Genomic DNA, 15,288 nt, shown 5'->3' with positions numbered 1-15,288 from the left:
ATGAAATAACCCAAGACTAACGCATCATTTTAATGAGTTCAATGCTGTTTCATGCCTTTGATGCGTTCAGTGTGTAAGTTTTCATTCTCTCCTGCTTCCAGAACTGGTCTCATGTGGACGAGGTGCTGGAGGAATGGACTCAGAAAGTGGCTGAAGAACACAAGAGTCACTAGTAGGAGCAGCTTTACTGTTTCAAAATATGTTCCTGAACTCATACGTGTGTTTCCGCTGTGTGCAGTCCTGCCTCTGTAGGGAAATCTAGGACTGTAGCATCTCTGAACATCTGAACCTCTGCAGGGATTTTGTTAAACGTCCGGGGTTCCTTATTAACTCTAAGCACTAAAGAGTAGACGAGCAGATGACATATGGCCTGTTGGAAGTGGTTTTCGGAGAGTGTATGAGTGCTGTGATTGTGTGTGTGTTCCAGTCGGATGCTGCCAGGAGAAGCCGAGCTGCTCTACATTAAGGAGGCGGAGAAGCTGGACGGTTTTGGGCAGGAGAGCTTCGCTGCCAAAGTAAGAACAAGCACGTATTTATAATCACTGCGGATGTGTCTCAATACCTACTGAGCTCCCTCACTTTCTGTTGCCTTCATAGGCAGCCAGTTGATTGCAATTTTTCTGGTAGAATTTCCTCATGAATCTAGCCACTGCATGTTTTGAATCTGGGCATCTCAACACGCTTGGAGGAGAATGCTAAACGCCCGGATGGACCACGTTGGCTGGAATGATGCTGGTTAATCACAGAGGGCTGTATGTTGAATATGATTAAACATGTCCACGTCAGTGAGTCTGTCCTCTGTTTTTGGTTTTCAGGACAACTACACCAATGACATCTTCATCGGCGTGTCCTTCATCGGCGTCTTCGTCAAGCACCGGAACGGCAGGTCCATCATGTTGCACCGGTGAGACCGACCACTTTCAATACCACTATCAACAGAGTCTAGATCAAAGTGTCTGTGATTTACAGTGAAACAGACGAGTGAAACCAGTTTATTCTCCGTTGAGGCGACCATGTTTAATGTGGACGTGTCCTCCTCCTCCTTCTCCACACAGTTCTGGTTCTTAATGAACCGTCTGTGAGCTGCTTCGGTCCAAACCCCACGAGCCCCACAGCAGTGTTCTCCCCCTGTGTAAACAGCCCCTGTTCAGAACGCCCGCTTTCAGCACCTGTTCCTTTAAATGATAACGAGCCGCTCGCTGTTCACCCCGACCCCGAGCGCACAGCAGTGAGGAGCGAGGAGCAGCTGGTTTTTAGCCGTTTTCACTCTGTTCTCTTTCTTCTCCGTTTTTACTCAGTGCTCTTGTTTCTCCGCGCTCGCCGTGTCTGTTTTACTGTCTTGTTTCACAGTGTGTGAATTGGTGGATTCCAGATTCACACACTAATGTGAACATACATTGAACAAGGAATTTTCTTTTACAATCTATCCCCTTTAAAACTAAGCTGAGGTCTGAATAGTACATGGCTTTAGAGCATTAGTGAGGTCAGGTTCAGGGTTTCCTACCCTCCTCCAAAGTTACATAGTGCGGTTTCTGCAATGCTGAGCCTGGATTAGCAACGACAGAGGCTCTGTTCTTCTTATTACAGCTCAGTGAAGAATCAGAATGATTTTGAGGCTGAAACTTTATGGTACACATGCTACCTACTGTTGCTTTAAAACCCTGGTCCTAATCTTCAGCCTCGTGCTGAAGGTTGTGGTTAATCTCAGTCACTGAAGGTCACACTAAACACGTCCGGATTCTTCTGTTTCAGCTGGAAGGACATCGGCACGATCGGTCACAACAAGTCGGCCATCACGGTGGAGATCACCAGCCGAGACGACACCATCATGTTCCACTCGGTGAGTGTTTAGACGTCTCGCCGGCCAAGGCCATCCCACGGGAAACACAGAGCTGCGGGACCTTCCCAAATCCGAAAAACAAATCTGGTGGAAAATAACAGCCAGGTTTATAGACTACACGGCCGAAAGTCTGAGGACACTGGCCTGTCCAAGTTCGTCCTTCTTTTGCTCTGCTTATCTAAGCAGGAATTGCACTGGATTTTGGAAATTTGCTGTGAGGATTTGATGGCAATCAGTGTCACTGCAGCACTGAGAACGATCCACCACCACATCACACCTGCTCTCTGGGGGTACTCTAGGGGGTCTTGATAGCAAAAATATTTTTTTAATAATAAAAAGGACACTAGAATAAAGCCTTTGAGATTTGAACACTGATATAATTCTGATAATATTCTGTATGTGTTTGATGAGTACTGTGTGTGGTCTCCTGTGGAGACTCTTATTTTGAAGCCAACGTTGGTTTTCTGTTTGCCCTCAGGACGACATGGAGATGGCCAAATACATCGCACGCCTCTTCACAGCCAGACACAAGTTCTACAAACAGAACAAAATCTGCTCAGAGTAAGTCCTCTTCTGCCACTTCAACCTTCCTTCACACTAGAGGGCGACAGAGGGAGAGGCGACTGGACTTTTCCTTCCAGAGCGGGAAGCTGTAGCAGTGATTTGGTGTCCAAAATGGCTCCCTATTAATTATTCCCTATAATAGGGAACTGAATTGAGGAGGGTAGTCATTGATTTCATGTGGGTTTTTACCAAACAATGCAGTGGATTATGGGTAATTTGATATTTGTTACTGTACATGGGTTGTACACTATGATTTGCAGTGCATTGTGGGATTGTTTTTGTGCACGGAAAACTGCCCACTATGTTTTCAGACATTTCATGCAACCAAACAAAGTGATTGGTCCTGAAGATTCCTGTGACCAATCACAAAGAGGCGTATTCTGAGGTCACCACACTGTTCTCACTCACAAGAGACTAATGTGGGGCGCCATGTTGATCGCTCTTTATCTGCTCTCCTCTCTTCTTTCTCTCTCTTCTTTCTCTTTCTGTCTGCTCTCCATTTATAGTCCTCTCTGTCTATGCTTCACCCCCCCTCTCTCTCTCTCTGTCTCTCTCAAGTCTTCCTTTTCTCTTTCTCTTTCCCATGCTTCTTACTTCTGTATCTTCTCTCCTTTTTCTTTCTTTATCCCACTCTCGTCTTCTGCTTATCACTCCCTCTCTCTTTTTACCTCTCTCTCTCTCTCTCTCCTTACTCCTCTCTCTCTCTCTCTCATGCTCTCTCTCTCTCTCTCCTTACTCCTCTCTCTCTCTCTCTCTCTCTCTCTCTCTCTCTATCTCTCTCACTCTCTCTCCTTGCTCCTCTCTCTCTCACGCTCTCTCTCTCCTTACTCCTCTCTCTCTCTCTCTCTCTCTCTCTCTCTCCTTACTCCTCTCTCTCTCTCTCTCTCTCTCTCTCACGCTCTCTCCTTACTCCTCTCTCTCTCTCTCTCTCACGCTCTCTCCTCACTCCTCTCTCTCTCCCTCTCTCTCTCTCTCTCTCTCTCTCCTTACTCCTCTCTCACTCGCTCTCTCTCTCACGCTCTCTCTCTCCTTACTCCTCTCTCTCTTTCTCTCTCTCTCTCTCTCTCCTTACTCCTCTCTCTCTCTCTCTCTCACTCTCTCTATCCTTACTCCTCTCTCTCTCTCTCTCTCTCTCTCTCTCTCTCTCTCCCTCTCTCCTTACTCCTCTCTCTCTCTCCTTACTCCTCTCTCTCTCTCTCTCTCTCTCTCTCTCTCTCTCTCTCCTTACTCCTCTCTCTCTCTCTCTCTCTCTCTCTCTCTCCTTACTCCTCTCTCTCTCTCTCAGACGTATTTGACTTTGTACACGTCTGTCTTGCTCTCACTCACACTGTGTAAACATTGTTGCCCCCAGTGGCAGAACAGTGGAACTGCGTTTAAACTGCAGTCTTGTGTTTTGGTGTTTACCCACAGGCCGACCCACTCTCCAGTCACAATCAGGAGAAGACCCACCTGGAACAGACTGGTAGGACCCCCCATCACATAGATAACTTTCTGATAAATTGCTGAGACAGGATCAAGTGCAGCAGCTTCAAGCTCAGTCTACACTGTCCACTCCGATAAGTTCGTGTGCGACTATTGTTGTCTGAATTAGTTCAGTGTACGTTCCTCACCACACACCAGCGCCACGTCTCCTCACGTCCAACTCCAAACGCACCATTGTTCCCTCTCTGAGCCCAGCGCACAATGCTCCGCTCTCCCCGCGGACGTTTTTAGCAGCTGACCATTCAAAGCCTAGCATTATCGAGCAGCCCTTTGGAATTTCCTTGTCCACCCCTCACTCGGGACCGCGGTCAGTGATTTAAGACTGGTCTGAGGCCTGTGTGAATAATGGACTAGTTGTTGTTGTGTTCATGTGATCAGTCAGGATGCGAACATCACACACAAGCGATGTCCCAGTCTCACCAGCACAGGTGTCTGTGAACTAGGTTGGTGTTCTCCTCCAAGCGTGTTGAGGAGCGAGGTTACGTTAACGGCAATTTCAAAGAAAGAAGAAAGGGCGAAGGATGGATACAAATAAGGAGAGATTGTAAGAGAAAGTGGTTCTAGGCAGTGTTTTGAGTCTATAGTCTATATATAAAGCCCCCATTTATCCCTCCGCCCTCGCTCTGAATCTAACAATACGGCCAGCACAGGCACAATGGCCTTCAGTGCACAACTGCAGCCAGCCTTTTACACAGGGGACATGTTAGTGTGTGTGTGTGTGTGTGTGTGTGTGTGTGTGTGTGTGTGTTGCAGAGTGTGGTTGAGTGGCCAAGACGTCGTGCTTTCAAAGGGTGTGTTAAGTGAGAATGAAGTAGATATGACAATAGAAAACATGAAAATAACTTAATATACTGATAATGACCTCATTCCAGAAGGTATTCCCATATATTCCTAAATATTTTTAAATAATGCTCTGTTTTCTCATTTCCCCTCAGCCCCGGCCACAGTCCTGTATTCTGCACTCTCAGTATGCTGACCACTATCAGGACACACAGAGCTCACAAGGTAATCCCAAACACACAAACTTGTATCTGTCAATTGTGGGGACATATCGTAGACTTACAGTCTTTTTTCTGTTAGTTCTAGTGGCTTAACTCTAACCCAACCTTAAAACATATCTCCACCTTAAAATGTAATGATTTACGTAGTTAAGGTCCCAACTAGGACAACAAGTCCCCACAATGTGATATATTACACACATACACACACACACACACACACACACAGAAAACAATCCCACCTCTTCAGGGATCCATAAATGTGTTTTCCCAGATGTTCATAAGCGGACACTAAGGCCGTGGTGTGATGTATGATGTAGAACCCGGATCACAGGCAGTCACTCAGGGTGCACTCATGATGGCAGGTGTAAATGACCCTGTATGACCCTGGATTCAGTAAATGACTCCTTATTTTCAGACCTCCACAGACACATGTTAATGGCAACTTTGAACAGGGCCTAGAACACACTCGCTGACCCTGCTCACTCACTCACACACTCACTCACTCACTCACACACACTCACTCACTCACACACTCACTCAATCACTCACTCACTCACACACTCACATACACACTCACTCACACACTCAATCACTCACTCACTCACAAACTCACTCACACACACTCACTCACTCACTCACACACTCACAAACTCACTCACACACACTCACTCACTCACACACTCACATACACACTCACTCACAAACTCACTCACACTCACTCACTCACAAACTCACTCACTCACACACTCACATACACACTCACTCACACACTCACAAACTCACTCACACTCACTCACTCACACACACACTCACTCACACACTCACTCACACTCACTCAAACACTCACTCACTCAAACACTCACTCACACACTCTCTCACTCACACACTCACATACACACTCACTCACACACTCACTCAAACACTCACTCACTCACACACTCACATACACACTCACTCACACACATACACACTCACTCACACACTCACTCAAACACTCACTCAAACACTCACACACTCACTCACTCACACACTCACTCAATCACTCACTCACACACTCACTCACACACTCACTCAATCACTCACTCACACACTCACATACACACTCACATACACACTCACTCAAACACTCACTCACACACTCACTCACACACTCACACACTCACTCAAACACTCACTCACACACTCACATACACACTCACTCACACTCACTCACACACTCACTCACTCAAACACTCACTCACTCACACACTCACTCAAACACTCACTCACTCAAACATTCACTCACTCACACACTCATTCACTCACACACTCTCTCACTCACACACTCACTCACACACTCACTCAAACACTCACTCAAACACTCACACACTCACTCAATCACTCACTCACACACTCACTCACACACTCACTCAATCACTCACTCACACACTCACTCACTCACTCACACACTCACTCACACACTCACTCAAACACTCACTCAATCACTCACACACTCACTCACACACTCACTCAAACACTCACTCACACACTCACTCAATCACTCACTCACACACTCACTCACACACTCACTCACACACTCACTCAATCACTCACTCACACACTCACTCACTCACTCAAACACTCACTCACACACTCACTCACACACTCACTTACACACTCACTCACTCACACACTCACTCACTCACTCACACACTCACATACACACTCACTCACACTCACTCACTCACACACTCACTCACTCACTCACACACTCACTCACCAGACACTTAGCGTTCATTCTGTAGCAGTGTATCGTAAGTTACACAGTCAGGAACCACCCTTCGTTTATTTTGTCTCCACTTGGGAGATACTTCTGACGAGATTAAAACTGCGGTCGCCCACAGTTTGTAAAACTGTTAAAACACGCCTAGTAATTGGGACAACGCAAGACCCGGGGGGTGTGGGTCTCATCCAAACCCTCTCCATCAGATAAACAGGACTTCAAGCATTTCGAAAGAGAACAGAAAATCCAGCTCTACTCTCACTCGCTTCGGATCAGAACACATCCATAGCACACCTTCACTGTGAGGAGAATGTCTTAACACTGTGGGTCTGAAAGGACGTGGAGGGTGAAGGGGGTGGAGAGACGAAACCCACAAAGAGCAAAGGAAATAGACACAAAAGAAGAAAAGAAACCAAGAAGCTGCTAGATGCTACTGATGCCAGGAAATGACTGAAATGGAGGGGGGGGGGGGGGTCTGTAACTTCTGCACACTTCTGTTCTTACATAACCCCCGAACACACACACACACACACACACACAGGTTCTCCTACACCTTGATGTCAGCTCTATAATTATTTTGTTTTTGAACTGTCTGTTGCTGAAGGCAATTAACACACACACACACAGATACACACACACACACACACACACTCAGACACACACACACACACACACACACACACACAGACTTGCTGCCTGAAGTGCTATGGGGGAGTAGAGTTTAGGAGACAAAGTAATAAGGTTCAAAGTTGACTGGAAGTCGGGATCTAAAGACGGTTTCATGTGGTGTGTGTCTTTTATGTGATGTGTGGCTTCATTAATTCTGACTCTCAAACACACATTACACTGCATTTATGCTGCAATTTAGCCATCAGTGTTACCTCCCTGAATGATGAGTGGCTCCTCTAAGGTGAACTGAGTGAGGCTGGGGGGCTTGTTAAAGGCCTGTAGAAACGAAGACCCCGTGTTTCCCCTCTTTTTTCATGAGTGTGTAGAAGGATGTAAACACCTCTTCACTCGGTAGTTCATAAAGTCTGTATGTGAAAGTTACTCTTATAACTTCGCTTGCTTATAAACTCACCCACACATCAGGTCTGTCGTACTGCTCTCACTGTCTGCATTTATTACTCAGTGTTTATCAGAGGAGAACAGATGAGTCTTGGTTCTTCCAGGTCTTCTTTGGGAGAGGAGTGTGTGCTCCTCCCTTTGGTTAATTTGAGTGTTGGTTCCTCACAGTGTCTCTTACGAGTCTTGGTTCCTCACATTGTCTCTTACGAGTCTTGGTTCCTCACAGTGTCTCTTACGAGTCTTGGTTCATCACAGTGTCTCTTACGAGTCTTGGTTCCTCACATTGTCTCTTATGAGTCTTGGTTCCTCACAGTGTCTCTTACAAGTCTTGGTTCCTCACAGTGTCTCTTACGAGTCTTGGTTCCTCACAGTGTCTCTTACGAGTCTTGTTTCCTCACAGTGTCTTTGCTCTTGTGCTTTTACAGTTTGGGATTCTCTTATCTCTTGGTTCGAGTCTTGGTTCCTTTCATTATTTTTGTTGGAGTATTTGTTTCTCTCACTAGTTGCTAATAATCATAATCTCTCTCTCTCTCTCTCTCCACCAACAGACAGCATCTTCCACGATGACGCATACTATAAGTCCGAGTCGAGTCTGGTGGACCTGGGCTACCGTAACGGCCTCGCCCCAAACGGCAGCATGTGCAGCAGCCCGAGCGTGAGCTCTCTGAACCGCTCGCAGACCTTCGTCCACTCCTCGCCCATGTCCTCCAACCTCAGCATTCCCGGCAGCGAGCTGATGCGTCCAGACTACATCCCGAGCCACCGGCACTCGGCCATCATCGCCCCATCCTACCGGCCCACTCCAGAGTACGACGCCGTGATGCGGCAGAAGCGCCGCCTCCTCCCAGCCACGCCCTCCTCGGACTGCCACAGCCAATCGCTGCGCAGCCTTAACATCAGCAATGCCTACGCCTACCGCCAACCCGAGTCCTTAGTGTACAGCCAGCCGGAGATGAGGGAGAGAGGCATGTACCCTGGGCCCTACGGAGGCCCTCAGCCTGGGTATGGACCACCTACTGGGCCCTCTCCCTCCAACCACGGACCTGGGGTCATTCGGACGGCCGCGGGTCAGCCAACCGCGCCCGGAAACGGCATCTCTCACACGGTCAGCACGCCTGAGCTCGCCAACACCAAGCAGCAGGTGGTCAACGGAAGAGCTGGCGATCAGTCTTACGCCGCCCACATGCTGAGGAACCACCTGTCCAGACCACCGCCCCCTTACCCGGCGTCCTTCAGGCCAGCCTCGAGCACGCCGGACCTGGCCAGCAGCCACAGGCAGCGCTGTATGGGAGGCTCCAGCCCGGAGCTGGTCACTCGCAAGGTGCAGCTTTCCGTCAAAACCTTCCAGCCAGACAGCTCAGCCGTGGTGGACCTGCAGTCTCTGCAGGAGGTCAGCGAGCCTCTGACCGCTGCCAAGCGCCGCACCGCACTGGCCAAGCGCCACAGCATGGAAGTGGTGGGAGCTGAGGTAGGCAACATGCCAGTGTTATATAGTTGTATAGTCTCTGTATGTTATGATATCCAAAATAAAAACATGGGTCTTCAAAATAGTAACTTTACAAGAGAAAGAAAAAGCTTCTTCACTTTTAGTACAAGTCAAAATGTAAAAAAGGTTTATTCTGAGTAATTTTGGAGCATTCCTACTGGTCAATTCACCATGAAATGTTCACACAATGTGAAGGTTTAAGATTAAGATTAAGATATCTCAGTAGGCAGCGTATTTAAGGTGTTTAAGAATGACAGCTTGCATGTCAGGACCGCGCACACATGACGTTTAAATGCGCTCTATGTAAACAGCTCAATAGGCTTTGCGACAGAACTCTTATTTATGTCTTTCATGTTGGTCACTGTGGGCGGCACGGTGGCGCAGCAGGTAGGTGTCGCAGTCACACAGCTCCAGGTGACTGTCTGTGAGGAGTGTGGTGTGTTCTCCCTGTGTCTGCGTGGGTTTCCTCCGGGTGACTGTCTGTGAGGAGTGTGGTGTGTTCTCCCTGTGTCTGCGTGGGTTTTCTCCGGGTGACTGTCTGTGAGGAGTGTGGTGTGTTTTCTCTGTGACTGCATGGGTTTCCTCCAGGTACTCCAGTTTCCTCCCACAGTCCAAATACACAAGTTGGTAGGTGAATTGGCGACTCAAATGTGTCCGTAGGTGTGAATGTGTGTGTGTGTGTGTGTCTGTGTTGCCCTGTGAAGGACTGGCACCCCCTACAGGTTGTGTTCCCGCCTTGCGCCCAATGATTCCAGGTAGGCTTGCGACCCTAAATTGGATAAGGGTTACAGATAATGAATGAATGAATGAATGTTGGTCCATGTGTCAGATTAGAACATAACCTTAGATTTAGTCATATTTTAAAATGGAGATTTACAGGCGGTTGGGGCTTGCCACTGCTTCTGAAAAAAAAATCCTAGAGGAAACACTGAGACATTCATTCATTCATTGTCTGTAACCCTTATCCAGTTCAGGGTCGCGGTGGGTCCAGAGCCTACCTGGAATCATTGGGCACAAGGTGGGAATACACCCTGGAGGGGGCGCCAGTTCTTCACAGGGCAACACTGAGACACTCCTGGTGATATCACACTAGATTAAAAAAATACCAACAATTCTGACCTGCTAGATTTGATCGTGGTGTTGTTAGGCGTCCTCAACACCACTGAACTGGTCTTTGATTATATCACACTACACAGTCTCTTCCTCATTCCCAACGTGTCAAAATTGGGCTCAGTTGATGTACTCTGATCTTGGCATAAAAGGTGACAAAAGTGGAGATAAATGTTTATTCTTCGCACTGTGACGGCATGATCTTCCATATCTCCTTAGATTGGAGGCCTGCGAGCCATGGAGGCTCTCGTCCTGAAGGGTCCTAGCATAGTCCTCCCACGCAGAAACACTCTCCGAGAGCAAGCCACGCCCCCACAGCCTCAGGCCCCGCCTCCTCCTCCTCCTCCTCCAACACAGAAGGACCAGAAATCCGAGCCGCAGGCCCAGCCGCCGTCGTACCAGCACCAGAAGACGCTGTCCAACGTCACCATGCTGATCCACAGCAGCGAGAGCGAGGAAGAGGAGGAGGACGAGGCGCCCGAGCTGGACGTCCAGATCCCGGGGCTGAACGAGGACATCAGCGCTCAGCTGCAGGCCGCACTGGCCAACATCCCCAACAAACCTCCGCCCGAGTACCCGGGTCCACGCTCCAACAGCAGCATCGCACTCAGACACCAGCAGGTGATTGTTAAAGGTTGTGATTCCTGTGGTGCTTTGTTCACACATTCTTCTCCCTCATCGTCCTCTACTGAAGTGCCCTTCATCTGTGCCCCTATGACCTCGGGGGCTGCAGCTCTGTGTCTTGTTCTTCTACTACTTTTTTGCCTTCTTCCTGTTATTATATTTTGAAGTGCATTGGGAAACTGTTAACACTGTTTGTCGTCTGTTAAAGGACCATAGCCGCGGTTCTCCAGAAGCAGCCCAGGGGCCGGTCCTCATTGAAGCCGAGTCAGGAGGCCTCAGAGTCGGGCCGAACGCAGGTGGCTGCCCCCAGGGAGGTCTGGCCGGGGCCACGCTGGGGCCCTCCATCTCCGAGCCAGACCTCACCAGTGTGAAGGAGAGAGTGCGGAAGGAGCCGGTGAAGGAGAGGCCAGTGTCGGAAATGTTCTCCATCGAGGACAGCATCGTGGAGCGAGAGATCGCTCAGAGGGTGAGAGACACTGTGTATGACTGAGACACAGAGAGAGACAAAATGATCACACTCTTGATTTGGGTCGAGTCGGACTCGGGCAAATATTTCTGCGTGATTAAAGCTGCAGTGTGTGTGGGTGCGCACTGGTCAGTGCCTAGCGGAGTTGTTTTGGCAAGTACAGGACAGGAGCTTAAAATTAGCTGAGATTAAGGAGCGTAATCCTTCAGACTGGCTCTGAGAAATGAGGTCGAGAGAGAGAGAGAGAGAGAGAGAGAGAGAGAGAGAGAGAGAGAGGTGCAGAGTTTATTGTTAAATCAGCTCTGAGTGTGTCTCGGTTCATTCTGTTGCCAAACTCAGACGCATCGACTGTTCTTATGCTCTAGAGGGAGATGGAGAGCATGAAGAGAGGAGAGACAAAGAGAAAATGTGGGAGAGATAGAGAGCTGGAAAGAGTGAGTTACACACAGAGGAAGCGAGAGAGAAAGAGAGACATTGAGACAGACCATTACACAGAGAGAGGGAGAGAGAGTGTGTGTCTGAGGTACACAGAGAGGGAGGGAGAGAGATTAACACAGATAAGTGGAGAGAGAGAATGTGGGGGAGAGATAGAGTGCTGGAAAGACAGAGAGTATGTTATACACAGAGAAATGGAGAGAGTGAGAGAGAGAGACACAGAGAGTTACTGAGAGTGAGAGAGAGAGAGAAAGAGAGAGACCCAGACAGTTATAGAGAGAAAGAGAGACCCTGACAGTTATAGAGAGAGAGAGAAGCCCAGACAGTTATAAAGAGAGAGAGAGACCCAGACAGTAAGTGAGAGAGAGAGAGACCCAGAGAGAGAGAGAGAGACCCGGTGAGAGAGAGAGAGGGAGAGAGAGGGAGTAGTACAGTGTCAGTGAGCGAGTGTTGTGTACTGTGGGGGACTGTGGTGGGCTGAGAGGATGACGGCTGGTTTCTCTTCTTTAATGAAGACCCTGGAGAGACAGAAACTTTCAGCCGACTCCATGAAGAGGCCCCTGATGATGGCGGCTCTGAACGGACTGTACGTGGCACGGATGCCCGTCCCCGAAAACCCACATGAGGATGCCAAGGCCAGCACGGATGAACGGGTAAGATGCCCTACACTAACAGCTAGCTCCCGCTCAAGAAGTAGAGAATATTAGGGCTAAGATGGAGCTAAACCTTTTAAAATAACTTTTAATGTTAGGAGTTAAGGGTAATTGGCGCTAATGAACCAATCAGCATTAAGCTGTTCAGACCCTGCCAACTTCTAACACGGTCTCAGCACCTTAAAGCAACACTAGGTAAGACTTGGTGTTTTTGCTCCTGGGCTCCCCCTACAGTTGCAGTGGAGGGAGTGTAGTTCACTTTCACAGCACTGTCCTGAAGTCAATGGGGAGGTAGGAGGGTGTTTTCCTACCATTCTTCAAAAGTTACATAGTGCAGTTTCCTGGAGTAGCAACGACAGAGGCTCTATTCTCCTTATTGCAGCTCAGAGGAGCATCACAATGAATTTGACGCTGCAATTGTGAAGTCAAAATATTACATAGTGTTGCTTTAATGCTAATTAAATCTTTGTTAGATACACACCCACATTAAGACATTAAGTCTGTTGCTGGTTGACTGTAGATCCAGAGCTGGAACCGGACGCCTCTATGTCTACAACACACATCCAGTCTTTCTTTCTGAGACGTCCATATTTTTGCTTTCTTCAGCAGTTTTATTCATTCCTGTAGTCTGAGGAAATCTCTCGCCACGAATGTGCTGCTCTCTGTGCCTCTGTGTGAGGAGGAGAGGAGCTCATGTTTCTGTATTTCTTTGGTTCAATATAAACAATGTCCATTTGACACAGTCACAGTTGCTGTGGTCTGCATGGACATTGTATGACATTATATTGTTATATTTCTGGAGAGGTGCGCTTAGGGTTTGCGTCGACATGCCAGCATAGGTTTGAGGCCGAACACGGGTGGAACGGAGAGACCGAACACGGGTGGAACGGAGAGGCCGAACACGGGTGGAACGGAGAGGCCGAACACGGGTGGAACGGAGAGGCCGAACACGGGTGGAACGGAGAGGCCGAACACGGGTGGAACGGAGAAGCCGAACACGGGTGGAACGGAGAAGCCGAACACGGGTGGAACGGAGAGAACGAACACGGGTGGAACGGAGAGTCCGAACAGGGGTGGAACGGAGAGTCCGAACAGGGGTGGAACGGAGAGTCCGAACAGGGGTGGAACGGAGAGTCCGAACAGGGGTGGAACGGAGAGTCCGAACAGGGGTGGAACGGAGAGGCCGAACAGGGGTGGAACGGAGAGGCCGAACAGGGGTGGAACGGAGAGGCCGAACACGGGTGGAACGGAGAGGCCGAACACGGGTGGAACGTAGAGGCCGAACACGGGTGGAACGTAGAGGCCGAACACGGGTGGAACGGAGAGGCCGAACACGGGTGGAACGGAGAGGCCGAACACGGGTGGAACGGAGAGGCCGAACACGGGTGGAACGTAGAGGCCGAACACGGGTGGAACGTAGAGGCCGAACACGGGTGGAACGGAGAGGCCGAACACGGGTGGAACGTAGAGACCGAACACGGGTGGAACGTAGAGGCCGAACACGGGTGGAACGGAGAGGCCGAACACGGGTGGAACGTAGAGGCCGAACACGGGTGGAACGGAGAGGCCGAACACGGGTGGAACGGAGAGGCCGAACACGGGTGGAACGTAGAGTCCGAACACGGGTGGAACGTAGAGTCCGAACACGGGTGGAACGGAGAGTCCGAACACGGGTGGAACGGAGAGTCCGAACAACGGTGGAACGGAGAGTCCGAAGACGGGTGGAACGGAGAGGCCGAACACGGGTGGAACGGAGAGGCCGAACACGGGTGGAACGTAGAGACCGAACACGGGTGGAACGGAGAGTCCGAACACGGGTAGAACGGAGAGTCCGAACACGGGTGGAACGGAGAGTCCGAAGACGGGTGGAACGGAGAGACCGAAGACGGGTGGAACGTAGAGACCGAAGACGGGTGGAACGGAGAGGCCATACACGGGTGGAACGGAGAGGCCGAACATGGGTGGAACAGAGAGAGAGTGTGTGTGTGTGTGTGTGTGTGTGTGTGTGATTTGAGGGTTTGGATCGTGTGGTATGCCTGAGTTTCTGGGCCTCAGAGTATTTGGTATGTGTGGAATGTCTCTTCAGAAAAATGAGAAATCTCCTGTTGACTGGAAAACACTAAAATCCTTTGGAAAAACCCTAGGATCCCAAAGAACAACCCCAAAATCCTATAAACACACCCGGAAACCCCTGAAACAAAGCCCTACTGGGCTGTAGGGTAAACAGGGTTTAAAGGTTCATTTGTCTCTCTATTACTCTCTATCTCTTACTCTCCTCTCTCCCTCTATATCCTTCTCCTTCTAACTCTCTCTCATCCTCTCTGACCCAATTTCACTCTCTTCTCCCATCTCTCCTTCAAACTCTCCCTCCTTTTTTACCCCCTCCCTTTTTACCTTTTCTTTCTTTCTTTCTTTCTTTCTTTCTTTCTCTCACCCTCTCTCTCTCTCTCTCTCTCTCTCTCTCTCTCACCCTTTCTCTCTCTCTCTCTCTCTCTCTCACCCTTTCTCTCTCTCTCTATCTCTCTCTCTCTCTCAGTGTAAGCATCTGGAGCTGAGGTTGGAGGAGGAGCGACTCTTCACTGAGTTTGAGCAGATTCCCAAAAAGAGGGCAGAGTGTAACCTGAGCACCGCGAGCGCTCCGGAGAACACAGAGCGGAACCGCTTCCGAGACGTGGTTCCGTACGAGGAGAACCGTGTGGAGCTGGTTCCAAACAAGGAGAACAACACTGGCTACATTAACGCCTCACACATCAAGGTGGGCCTGTGTTGTATATTAGATCACATTAGATTCTACATC

At 49.3% G+C, this 15,288-nt stretch overlaps 1 protein-coding gene across 1 annotated transcript in view; it reads left to right on the top strand.

Annotated features, from left to right (window-relative positions):
* The window catches only part of LOC136702761 (tyrosine-protein phosphatase non-receptor type 14-like), a 91,666-nt gene that overhangs the window by 70,300 nt on the left and 6,078 nt on the right, over positions 1–15,288 (top strand). Inside the window, exons 4-15 of the mRNA XM_066677901.1 lie at positions 102–172; positions 428–515; positions 816–904; positions 1,753–1,840; positions 2,319–2,401; positions 3,815–3,866; positions 4,822–4,891; positions 8,266–9,185; positions 10,533–10,934; positions 11,146–11,403; positions 12,354–12,491; positions 15,028–15,246. Coding sequence (XP_066533998.1) covers positions 102–172; positions 428–515; positions 816–904; positions 1,753–1,840; positions 2,319–2,401; positions 3,815–3,866; positions 4,822–4,891; positions 8,266–9,185; positions 10,533–10,934; positions 11,146–11,403; positions 12,354–12,491; positions 15,028–15,246 — 2,478 coding nt within the window. The remainder of the gene's footprint in view (positions 1–101; positions 173–427; positions 516–815; positions 905–1,752; positions 1,841–2,318; positions 2,402–3,814; positions 3,867–4,821; positions 4,892–8,265; positions 9,186–10,532; positions 10,935–11,145; positions 11,404–12,353; positions 12,492–15,027; positions 15,247–15,288) is intronic.

This window comes from Hoplias malabaricus, chromosome 7, assembly GCF_029633855.1.
Source record: "Hoplias malabaricus isolate fHopMal1 chromosome 7, fHopMal1.hap1, whole genome shotgun sequence".
Classification (NCBI taxonomy): domain Eukaryota; kingdom Metazoa; phylum Chordata; class Actinopteri; order Characiformes; family Erythrinidae; genus Hoplias; species Hoplias malabaricus.
The sequence above is the reverse complement of the archived record's forward strand: the minus strand, read 5'-3'. Positions and strand labels throughout refer to the sequence as shown.